Source organism: Lynx canadensis, chromosome F2 (genome assembly GCF_007474595.2).
Source record: "Lynx canadensis isolate LIC74 chromosome F2, mLynCan4.pri.v2, whole genome shotgun sequence".
Lineage (NCBI taxonomy): Eukaryota > Metazoa > Chordata > Mammalia > Carnivora > Felidae > Lynx > Lynx canadensis.
Genome location: NC_044320.2, coordinates 62,133,689 through 62,146,312, shown reverse-complemented (window position 1 = coordinate 62,146,312; position 12,624 = coordinate 62,133,689). Strand labels below are relative to the sequence as shown.

The 12,624-nt window shown below is 40.3% G+C and overlaps 1 protein-coding gene across 6 annotated transcripts in view; it reads right to left on the bottom strand.

The window, feature by feature from the left end:
- EYA1 (EYA transcriptional coactivator and phosphatase 1) overlaps positions 1–12,624 on the bottom strand; it is a 170,542-nt gene that overhangs the window by 72,939 nt on the left and 84,979 nt on the right. For all 6 annotated transcript variants that reach the window (XM_030304380.1, XM_030304383.1, XM_030304378.1 and 3 more), the window contains 2 exons: positions 7,987–8,126; positions 6,558–6,641 (listed from right to left, as the gene is read on the bottom strand). In XM_030304380.1, the coding sequence (XP_030160240.1) occupies positions 6,558–6,641; positions 7,987–8,126 (224 nt within the window). The remainder of the gene's footprint in view (positions 1–6,557; positions 6,642–7,986; positions 8,127–12,624) is intronic.

The following is a 12,624-nucleotide window of genomic DNA, read 5'->3' as shown; positions in this document are numbered from 1 at the left end:
CTGCCCCCTGTCACCACAACACACTCTCTGTTTCTTCCTGGGCACACAGCTAGGCTACATGTATTTCCCAGCCTCCTTTGCACCGGGCCACGAAAGCCTGGTCCATCCCGTCTCCCATCCATGCTCCTCCTGCTTTTTTTCTCCCTGTGGGTTAGAAAGCTTAGGACGGTGATTACACAAGCCTCAGAAGCTCGACGTGAGATGGCACAACCATTATCAAACCTTGCCTAAACCAAGTCACCTGGAAAATCCACTTGAGACCACGAAATAAGAAAGAGATCCATTTCTGTGGTCATGACATATGGGGCCTATTTGTTACAGCCATTTCACCTACCCTAACAGATTCCTGTGCTGGCTTGTGCTTCACTGGGGGCCCAGATCCAGACACACAAGATCTGCACTGAGTTTACAATCTAGTCGGCCAAAGTGTGGGTGTCACTGAATTGTCCTGGTGTCCTGGGGGCAGGGGCAAAAATGAATCAGCACAAAGTTCAGAGCAGGATCTAGAGTAGAGGCAGGCACACTTCTTCCTCTAAAAGGACAAATATTATAGGCTTTGCAGTCCATATAAAGTCTCTGACACATATCCTTTCTCTTTTTCATAACCCTTTAAAAATTTAAACAACATTCTTAGCTTGAAAGACCTACAAAAACAAGCCATAAACCAGATTTGGCCCATGGGAGATGGTCTGTCAGTTCCTAGCCTAGACCCTTGGTCTAGATTTTTTAAATCCCCAGGAAGACAAATATTTCATGACATATGAAAATTACATGAAATTCCAATTTGGAAGTGTAATTTTTATTGGAATACAGATACATTTATTTGTCTATTGTCTGTGACTGCTTTTGCACAAGTAGGGCAGTGCTGAGCAGTTATGAAGGTACATGGCCCATAAAGCCTAAAATGTTTATTACTTGACCCTTTAACATTTTTGGTAAAGGCGCAGGTAATAAATGCTTGCCAACCTCTGGTGTGGAGCTTCCAATAGAGAGATGACTCTGTTTCTGTAACCAGATCCTCTATAACCCAAGGAAGACACTAGATGTCCACTGCTTTGGTGCCATGCCAAGAATTCCGCATGTACACCAGCCACCATGGAAGAAGATCATGCCTCAAAAGATTTTGGAGTTTAGTGTTTCATTCTGAAACAGGGTTAGAAGAACAGCCTTTACCGGTTAATGGGAGTGTTCTAACGAAATGGGCTCAGAGCTGTTTTCCCTGCTCAACGTCCTGAATGATTACAGTATCTACTCACTAGGGAGGCTTAGTTGACCTAAATTCATACTGGCAACTAGCATTCTTCTAGAAGCCCGGTGCAGTATGTAACTAATGTTTAGACAGCAGATACAAGATCAATCAGTGACGTATGCTGTTTTCTTTATTGAGTCATTGTTATTAATAAGACATACAGCTGGGCCCTTTAAGTTCAGGACACAACTTAGATCCCTCTTCCTCTGGCTTTACTGAGATATAATTGACACAACTGAATTCTTAAAGCAATTCTGCAGGTCAAGTGGCTAGGTTTATAGAAGAGGAAACTAGGGCTCAGTGTGAATAAACAATTTACTCCAGCTCAAAGAGCTGAAAAGTCAGAGGTTGGGTTTGAGGCTAGATCTGTATGAATTCAAATCTGATGCTTTCTATCACACCATAGGCCGATCTCCTATCATAAATCTATTTTTTCATGTCTATTAATTTATTTTGAAAAAGAAAAAGAGGAGGGAGATGGGCAGAGAGAGGAAGAGAGAGAATCCCAAGTAGGTTCTGTGCTGTCAGTGCAGAGGCTGATATGGGGCTCAACCTCACCAACCATGAGATCATGACCTGAGCTGAGACCAAGAGTCAGAGGCTGAACCAAATGAGCCACCCAGGCTCCCAGTACTTCATAAATTTAAAGGTATTTCTACACGCTACTCTTGGCCACTACACAGGATTCGAGGTTTTGTTTTGTGGTGGTTGTTGCTTTGACCGTCAAGTTTCAACTATGTTACAACAGAATTAGTATTTATTTTATACCAGACACTTGGTCTCTAACCTCTTCCAAGCCTGAGTGTCCTCATCCGTAAAATGGGCTTGGCAGCAGCAGTTTCAGAGTTCTAATGTTGAATTAAACAAGTATGGGGTACACAGGAAATTCTTAATAAGTTGGGCCTACAGTTGAAAATGCTAAGCTTTATGCTGTCTTAAGTGTTCATGTTTAGGCTTCTGTGTACAATGTGGAGTAAAGCTCAATGTCTTTAGGACCTGTTCTAGCCCAAATCCCTATCAGACACCGGTGTTAAGAAACAATAAAAATAAAGTAGTGAAACCATGAAGCTCTTGGCTATAGGTATCTTGGGGAGTCCTCCCACAAGGTGGAATCGTGCTTGGGACATCAACACAACACTTACTTGAAATGTAAGTTTGGGGCATGTGGTTCAGTATTAACAATAGGACTATACTGTCTATTTTTAAAAGGGCATTCAATGAAAAAAAATCAAAACTAGTTTTCTTCAGTGAAATTGGGGAGTATGGATTTCATTTGAAAGCAACTTTGAGAAACGCATTAAACAACAACAACAAAAAAGCCAGGACGGATATTTTTAACAACAGCCGAACGTATGGTCACATACCAGGGACTTCGTTTTCCTGCTATTACACTTTTGCTTTTCTCTTCCCTAGCCAGGCCTGTCATGTGCCCAGCAGCCTCTTTTTGTTCCCATCACCTTTGTTACAAAACACTTCCTTATAATGCCCGACATGCCTGCTTCCCACAGCTAGAATTACATGGAAGGTGGGACATTCTCAAACTTTTTTTGTACATATTGCTGTAACATGCCCTAATTTTGCATTATATCAACCAGATCCTGTATCCCCTTACTGAATGGCCTACTCATTGGGTCGCCTAAGCTACTGTGACTAAGCTACTTCTCAAGTATCTGGTTCCCATAGAGACAGAACAGCTATCACATGGTCAGGCATTCATTTCTTTATATGCCTGTAGAGTAAGGAAGGCCCAACCACACGCTCCCTTCACAATGCTCGGGGACGCCACCGAAACCAGGTTCCAAGAAAGAAGGCTTGCCCTTCAACTGCCTTAAGACTTCTCTCCCTAGTGCCTTGAGGAATGAAAAGGGGGCAAAGTTCTCCAATGAGCTTGGTTATTATCACTGTTTGGAAGGATCCTTGTTGAAACGCACATTTTTACAAGGCATGATTATCAGATTTGAGAGCAAAATCTTCCCGTCTGTAAAGTTCTCTAATAAAGAGAATAATGAACAAGCTTCTTTGCATGCCTCAGGCTACAACTCAACATCCTCAGCAATGTGTCTTCAGAAGGGATGCCGCATGACATCGAGACAACAGGTGGTTAGCACAAAGAGGGTGTTCACAAATATTTAGGATGAAATCACACTGAGAGTATCTGAGGAACTTCTGATCCTGAGCTGTGTACTGTCACTAAACCTGTCATCTGAAGGCCTGTCCATTTCCTCGTGTCCCAGGCTCACTTTCCATCCACCTTCTTGCCTGATCCAAGTGGATGTCTTCCCCATCTCAACAAATACATGACTAAGCTGCCCAGCAGCTCAGGGAAAAACAAAAACGAAAAACAAAAACCTGGGAACGACTTTTTCACTCCTCTATCACTTGCTGTGCACCAGCCCAAACCAAATCCTTTGCAAATCCTATTTCTCAACTTGCAACAGAATCCAGGATCCAGTGAGTTCTCTCCATCTCTATTGCTAGTATATCGGGTCACCCCCAAAACCACTTTGTGCCCCAGTCTTCTCTCCCCATCATTAATTGTCCACATGCAGCCAAAATAACGTAAAAATCCAAATCAGATCTTGCCATGTCTTCCCTTGAAGTCCTCCAATGAGTTCATATGTCATGTGTAACGACATTGAACCTCCTGACACGGCTCGCGCTTGCCCTCATCCCGGCCCACATCTTGACTCAGCATCTCCATCACTGAGCTCAGCCACCTGGCCTCTGTCCCTCAAACATCAAACCCTTTCCTGCCCTGCCTTCATTGCTTCCTCTGCTTAGAACTCTCTCGTGACGGTCACATTACCAACCAGCCTTTTAGTCATTTGGACCTCAGGTTCAAATCAAAGTCATGCTCAGGAAGACCTTCCCCAACCAGGCTTTCTGAAATTAGTTTCTCCCTGACCTCTGTTAACTTACATTTAAATATTTCAGATCACCTATAAAGACTATAGACACTTGGTTTTTGGAAATTATAGGAGATAAAACTTTTCATCACATGCCTTAGTATGAGAAAACTATACAAACTAACAAACAAAATACTATTTGATGAAGCCTCAAAATACTAACGGTTGACACTTTCAAAAATAAAATTCGTGGTACTTGTTTTGTTTAGATATCGTTGAGAATCTGAATAAGAAAGTCTAAGCTGCCAGGGGTTTCTAGGTTAGGTGTGAATGCGCAGACCAGTAATTTGTGGCCAGGGACTGACATGAGGTCATTAGGTCACGGGATGCTCACTATCTTGCCCTAAGCTGAACCTTTTCAGTGGTGAACAAAGCCTTGATCAAGTCAACTACCAATTTGGCCCTTAATGAGAAAGCTCTTAAAGACTGGAGACTTTCTGGATGGTTTTCAAATGCTGGTATTCTAAGCGCATGCTCTTTTCAATACTTTTGTGTGAGTTCCAGGAACCAGCTTTCTTCCTTAGGAGTTAGTTGGAGGGACCTTAAAATAGTTAAGAAAATCTTTGAGATTCTTCCTACTAACCACACATTGACATTTCAGCTATTAATTTTTAGCTTTTAAGTAGTAATTTTTGTAGAAATGGGGATGGTACTAGTATTCATAGAGGGAATAATACAAAAAAAAACACCACAGCTAATATTTACTGAATCCCTATTATGTGCTGGCCACAAAGCAGAGACTTTGTTTGAATGACTAATTCTGTGGCTTTATTTTTTTTTTAATTATACTATATTTTTGTTAATTGTCTTCTTCTCATAGAAACTCTAACCATAAGATGGGGCATATTGTGTTTTACAGATATCTTATTTCTTATTAAATTTTTTCATGTTGATATTTGGAGAGACAGAGCACGAGTCAGAAAGGGGCAGAGAGAGAGGGAGACCCAGAATCCTAAGTAGGCTCTAGGTTCTCAGCTGTCAGCACAGAGCCCAACACAGGGCTCCAGCTCACGAACCATGAGAATATGACCTGAGCCGAAGTCGGACGCTCAACCGACTGAGCCACCCAGGCGCCCCTCTAAATAGAAATCCAAAGGGTGGAATATTCTGGAATATTTTTGCTCTTACAAACGTGCATATTTTCCAGCCTTTTTGAGGGGTGGTATATGTAACTTCAGGGTTATGAGAAGGAAAGCTTCACTATGATGCTCAATGGATAGTTCATCAAATTTCACTGTCAAACTATACCTACAGGGCAGGCACTCAATATACGTTTATTGAAATAAGTATTGTTTGAAAGAATGGGTACCGGGATAAAATCTGTAATGAGAGCGTGATACACATTTTGTGTTTTAAGATTTAATTGCGATGAACAACCAGAGTCACCAAGACACAAGAATTCAGTTCCTAAGGCTCTGAACCAATATCTTCACAGATTTAAAACCTGTAATATTGTTTCTTTAATGATGGAAAAAAACGAGAAATATCGTATTCACATATTCAATTACCTATAGCCACTTTAACTAACATGGTTTTGGTGTAGGAAAGGTTCATGAAGCCACCAAGGAAGAGATCAAAAAGAATTTCCAAGGATTTGGGGAAACCCGAAAACAGAACACCGACGCTGAATTTCTACTCATGGAAGGTTGTCTGTAATATTATTTTTTACCTACCACACCAAAGGTAAGTATTGTAACAACTTAAACATTGATGTATTGGTCCTATTGTCATTCAGAGGCCCAGTTTTTTATGCCATTCACATAGATTTAGCTCATAGCAAAGCGACATTTAAAGACATTCTTAACAGGTGTTTTGAAAATAAAATACTAACTCGGCTAATCACTGAAGACAAGAACATGTGAAATACTGGCTCCGCCAAATATGTTGTTGCGAATAAAAACCAAAAAAATTGAATGACTCACATAAAAAATATAAAACAAAATATTTTTCCATATAATCTATATGAAAACAACCTCCTCTTGCTCATTTATATGTTTTTGCCTTACACATATATCTGTATCCATAAATTCAGTTGTTCTCCAGTTCATATTTTAAATTTATTATTTATTTATTTAAAAAAATTTTTTTTTTCCAACGTTTATTTATTTTTAAGACAGAGAGATACAGAGCACGAACGGGGGAGGGGCAGAGAGAGAGGGAGACACAGAATCGGAAGCAGGCTCCAGGCTCTGAGCCATCAGCCCAGAGCCTGACGCGGGGCTCGAACTCACGGACCGCGAGATCGTGACCTGGCTGAAGTCGGACGCTTAACCGACTGCGCCACCCAGGCGCCCCTTAAATTTATTATGTAAAGTTAAACCACATCCCTGTCTGGATAAAAGTTCAATTCTAGACATATATAACTCTAAAGAAATTAAAAACTGATGTCTCTCGGTACTCACCCTCCCATATCTGTTGGCATAGGACCCAGTAAGCAAGGAATGGAAAACAATGATTGTCTCGTCCAAGTCCCAGATGAACACCCTCTACAAAGGAAGAACCAAATCAGGATGTCTTTCCCTTGGTTGAGAAACCTGTGATTCAGTTAACTTCAACATAAATAAGCAGTCTTGAAATAGAAGACAAAAGAAAAATCTGAATTTTTTTTAATGTTTTAAAACACAACTCTTCCAAAGAGTATCTCCCAGCTTTTCTCCAGTTATAACCTCAGATGGTGTGTAGAACAATTATATTAGTGACATCGATACAAGCATGGGCAAGAAATAATAATGTATGTCCTTTCTACTTCCGAACTGAAGATTCACAGTTCTCCCTTCTGAAAAAATTAAAAATGAGTTAAAACTAGTCTGTTCACAACTTAATGAGACAGAGTGGGGGCAATCAGTTAAACATCATTCCATTTTTTTTCTTATCTCTTCTCTCTGCTTATTAAAGTGTTAAAATAACAAATCTTATGTTTCATTTTTATCAAGCCAAGTGTTAAAAAATTGCACATAAAACCTAAAACTTCACATCATCTACTCACCTTATGCTACCTTTGGGCTGTTATCATGCAGTTGGGTTATATATTGTTCCTGCCTGTTTTCTTCAGATTACAAAATTTAGGCAGACACATCACATGTGCTCTTAACACACTCTTGAGATATTTGGAATTGGATTTGAAGGAATTCATTTCAAAAATTTCTTTGAGATGCCACAAAGGCTTCTGAAGCGTACATTTCTTCTTCTCCTTTCCATTACACCAGTATATATTCATACACATAGGTTCTGCTGGGAAATTTTCATCTTTTCAGCCAAAATAATCATGTTTCCCACCATCAGCTTTCACTTGGCAAAACCCAGAAACTTAATTGCAGTGGATTCAAAGCTATGAAATCTACCCTTTAAGGTTTTATTTAATCCCTCCTGCTTTTGAACTCCACCAAAACAGGTCTCATGAGACATTGCCATTTCAGTTTAGAACATCCCAGGTTTTCCTTTCTCATATACCTAAGTGTGTCTTTAATTTTCAAAGTGGATTTTATTAATCACTTTTAGTATGATACTTAACTGAAATGGCAATGATATAGAGCAGTACAAGAGAATTTTGTTCAAGCAGAATTATATACTTTACTGTATTTCCTTAGAGAGAAATAACCGGATGCTTTGCACGTAGTGAAAATGGAAGAGAAAACAGAAATAATTGTTTTTACTTACAATCAACATGAAAGAGAAAAAAAATGCTTTACTTACAATTAACATAGGGGAAAAAAGCAGGAACAAAAGCATTTGGGTATCTTGATCACGGCCTGTTTACATTGCGTGTGTACAGAACCATCATTTAACTACCAAGATACCTTGTTATTTACTAGGTCATTGTCAATGACATACCTCAAGGTCAGAATCTGGGGGAGGTGAAGGATTATTGTTTCTTCGGCCCCGTCCACGTGACTTCCCATCTGAACCTCGACGCAATCGATCGGAGTCTGAATCTTTAATGGGTGTTGATGGGCTGTGGATTGTACTGTACTCTGCAGAAATACAGGAAGGTCTTTTATCTTCTGGTTCTATTACCATGGTGTCAAGATCAACCTTGTTTCAACTCATGGGGAAGTCTGAAGAGCAAAGCGCATTTCATTCTGCTCACATTCATTACTTTTACTTGCACTGATAAAAAACGTATGAGATATTTGATTCCAAGAATGCACTCTTTTGAAAGAAACGCGTGATCAGAAATGAATAAAATTTAATTGAAGGTGTGGAAGACAGCAAGTGGAAAACTAGTTGCCTAGTTTCTCTTAGTGGTTCTCCACGAGTAGACAATGCTCCCTCAACCCTATTTCCACATCCATCTCTCTCTCATTCCGCAGACAGTGTCTGGCCATGCTGAGAGGTTCACACATTTGCCTTACTAACCGCTCTCCCACCTACAAAAAGGCTCCCGGTTCACAGAAAGAAAAGAAAAATCAGCTCTGGGGCAGCAAAAACCAAATCACCAGGCAGATTTTTCTTTGAAAATTTCAAAAATCTCCTTTTTCCCCCTCATTTTATGTGAGAACAAGGGAGTGATAAGATAAGGAAGAATAGATATATGGGCAATGCCCATACTCTGCACAGCATCTGTCTCAGTCTCTTTGAACCAAAAATCTCAAACGGACAGCACATTCAAATTGCTCACCTGGGTAACTCAGAGAAACCATGGAAATAATTACATAGAAAATACAAAATAAAGAACAACTTCCAACCAGCTAGAAGAATGGCTGAGTAGTGACTGTGGAGTTGGGGGAGGGGGAACTCTTACCCTATTTCCAAATGAACAACAATAACAACAAAAACCCTAATACTTTTTTTTATCTGATGTTCACACATGAGACAATTTCTACTCCCCCTCCCAAATTCCAGATGTGCCCAGTGTGTTGCCTCTCCTCCCCAAACTCTTTGCCAGATTTCTCTCCTAGATATGGGTTGGAATCTCTCAAGCTAGTATGAGGAATGGTAATTCTCACTGAGATGCTGTTGATACTAAATCTCAGCAAACAGAAAAGTACTGAGGACAAGTGAATATCTGGTAGCCTTTGTTACTGTACTATCGTCCTCAACTGTACCAACAAGGCCAGCCACGTGTCCAACCATGTGGTCTCAATATTACTTCCAAGTTTAAGCCTTACGAGTCGGGATGGATAGGAATGGACTTTGACAGAGTAAATTCCATTTCTAAATCACATGGAACAGCCCTATACCTCTTGTTTAATTTTAAAACCTCAACAGATTCCTATCACTTTTAGATGAGACTTTATGTCCTCTGCAATAGCAAACAAGACAGCAAATTTCCTCATATAGACCAGTCATGGATCCTTGTACCAAGACGCCACCATGATAGCACAGTTAATTATGGCCAGAAGGTCCAGAACAACTCCACTCCCTAGGTCGGCACATGTAGTTACACGGGACGCATTTTTGAGCTAACTCACTCACCTTACGGAACTATTAGAATACAGTGCTGGCTGGTTACAGTTTAACATTTTCGAAATCCACATTAGGTCTTTCTCTGGCAGAGGCAGATGACTGTGGCATCTTCTCCTCAAAATGTTCCAAACCAAGCATCTGTCTTCCAAGTTTTATAGAGAATTAGGAGCTCCAAATAAATATGTATTTTTAAGGAGTTCAGGGAGTTCGAAGTTGTGTTTGGAGGAGAAAGGCTCGACCTCCCTTTTCTTTGACAATTCTGTAACTACACCTCCGTGCGAACCTGGACAGCCACCATCTAAGACAGAACGCATGCCAATCTCTCTATAGTAATGTCAAAGCAGAGCATTTGCTTTCAACGGTCACCACTGGCATCTAAATTTGACTCGCATTTCGAGTACTTGACTGCAAAGTCCATCTCGAACTGTGAGCTCTCCAACCTTTGAAGTTCATGTTTGACAAGAAGCTAAAAGACATCAAACAACACATCTTATCACATTCTATCTCTTGCCTTGACTTCCAGGTAGTTTAGGGTTAATTTTGTCCTCCAAGTAGTTGACCTTACTTAGGTTTTCTCAGTCTAGATTTCCTATTGATTGCCAATTCCTTTAGTTCTTGGTGTGTATTTCCTTATCCTTGTGTTAAACCCATTTAAATCTTTAAAAAATAATATTCCATCCCCCTTTTTTTGGAAACAAGTGATAATTAAATTGATTACTCATTTCTATAAACCTCCCTACCAAAGAAAAGAAATTCAATGAGTAAAGTATACAGGTAGATTCTTAAATCATCTTATCTAAAGTTTTTCCAGGTGGAGAAAAAGCTCTAAAATATGAACAATATGATACCTTTAAATATTAACACACACACACACACACACACACACACACACACACACACAACCTTACAGGCCTCAACTTATTAGAAGGAAGATAAAATTTAATAATGCAAGCCAGATTAAAAAAAAAAAAATCTCTTCCTCTTTGTTCTATGAGGTGGGATTAAATGCTTCTACTCTCCTAACCAGCTTTGCTGACTCTAACTATTCTCTTTCCTTCTATTAGTACAAAACAACTCAACAAATAATTTAATCTTCTAATCCACTGACATCTCATGTTTCATTAAAACCCTTTCAAAATTATTCAACTTTACCCCCACCGAGATAATGAATGTAAAAATACTCAGAAGAGCATTTATTTCCTCTAACAATGATTACATGCCTACACTCTTCCGGGCACTGTACTAGGAGGCTGAGGTATAATGATGTGCTATACAGATATGGTCTCCCTGGAGCTTAAAATTCAGAGGAAGGCACTGATTTGTGGACAAAAATAAGAGATTAGAAGACAACATAGAAAGGGCTATGGCATGGGAAAGGTAGAATGCTGAGAGACCACGGGGCAAGTCTATACAACACAGATTTACAGGATTATAGAAGCTTCCTGAAGATGGAAGACAAAGCTACCAGTAAAAATGGAGTATAAATGTTCTCCAGAAAGGCACATGAGCATGTATGTTGGTGGGGGGAGGGGAGAGAGGGAGACAGAGAAAGAGAGAGAAAGCATGCGCATGAGCATGTTGAAGAACTGAAAAAAACCCAAAAAACAAAAAACCAAAAAACAACCAATCTGACTGACTCTATAGAGGAAGGGTACAGAGAAGAGGTGGAGTTACAGGCCAAGAATTCAGCAAGGGAGTGATGGGAGCAAATTTACACCTTAGATAGAGGACTCTAGCCAGTGTGGCGAGGTAGTGGAGGCAAGTGAAGACTGAGAAGGGGAGACCAGCCAGGAGGATAATTCAGTGATGGTGTTGGCGGCCCATGCAGGTAGTGGACATAGGGAGAGCTACAGATTTGAAGTGTCACTGACAGGGAAATCAATAACTAATCAGATAAGGGAGGAGGAGGTGCTCATACCAGTGGGTTGGCAACTGGGAAGATGAATATAACCATGAGGTCTGGGATTTGAGAAGAAGGGCTTATAAAGAAGTGTGTAGATGAGCATTTAAATTCTGCTTTGGACATCTTGAGCTTGAAGAATCTGTGGTATTCACGATGTCCAGCAGGCTGTTAGACTGCCCCATGAGGGATGGGTTTAGGTTTGGAAACTGATGGCACGTAGAATGCAGTTAAAGAAATGGCTGCCATTAAAGACATGGAGTGTGTGCAGAAGGGACGGGCAGGGAAAAATGGGTGCGGGGTGAGGAGGAAAACCAAGGTCAGTGTGTTGTAGAAGAAAGGGTGGGTCAGGAAGGAGACAGTGATCAATAACTTCAGATCAGCCAAGGGATAAGGTAAAGCGAACACTGAATCCAAGCGTACTTTGGATTTAGAGTCAGTTAAGATCTTGGCACACAAGGCAAAGTACAGATTTGAGAAGTATTTAAGGAGGTAGATTGGTGGGATTAAAAAGGAGGGCTCAGAAGGTACAAGAGTAAACAGGGGTTAAAACTCCTGACATGCTACTGAAGACCCTAAAATGGCCACATTCAATAATTACTTGAAGTTCTTCATCGTATTTCACTTCTCTGTGACCGTGCTGACCACTGGCTCCTCTCACCTTTGAACTCATCAGAGTAATTTGACTTCCCTTTCTTCTGCTTCTCATCCTTGCACTCATGCTATTCCTTCTGTCTCATTAGAGACCTCTTCCTCTACCTAAGGCTTAAATGTGAGTGTTTTTTATATTAGTGATACTCAAAGTACTGATCTGGGACAAAACAAGGAGCTTCAGGATGTTAATTAATGCAATGCTTCCTTCATCAAAAGTCTTGCTAAGATTAAAAAGAAAAGTTAAACAGCGTGCTTAGGGATGCAGTTGATTAATCCTCATGTAATACTCAATTAGTGGATAGACAGCCAGTTGGTGGACTATATCATGAGCAGCAAATACACTGGAATTTTCTCCACGGTCCTCTTACCTCACTACAAGCTCTCAGCAGTGTGTAGTATTGATAAGAGGGATTTCAATGATAACCTCCAGGTTGATTATTCTAAGGCTTCATCTCCTGATCTGTTGACCTGAATATCCTCATTTGCTAGACCTCTCTACCTGATTTTCC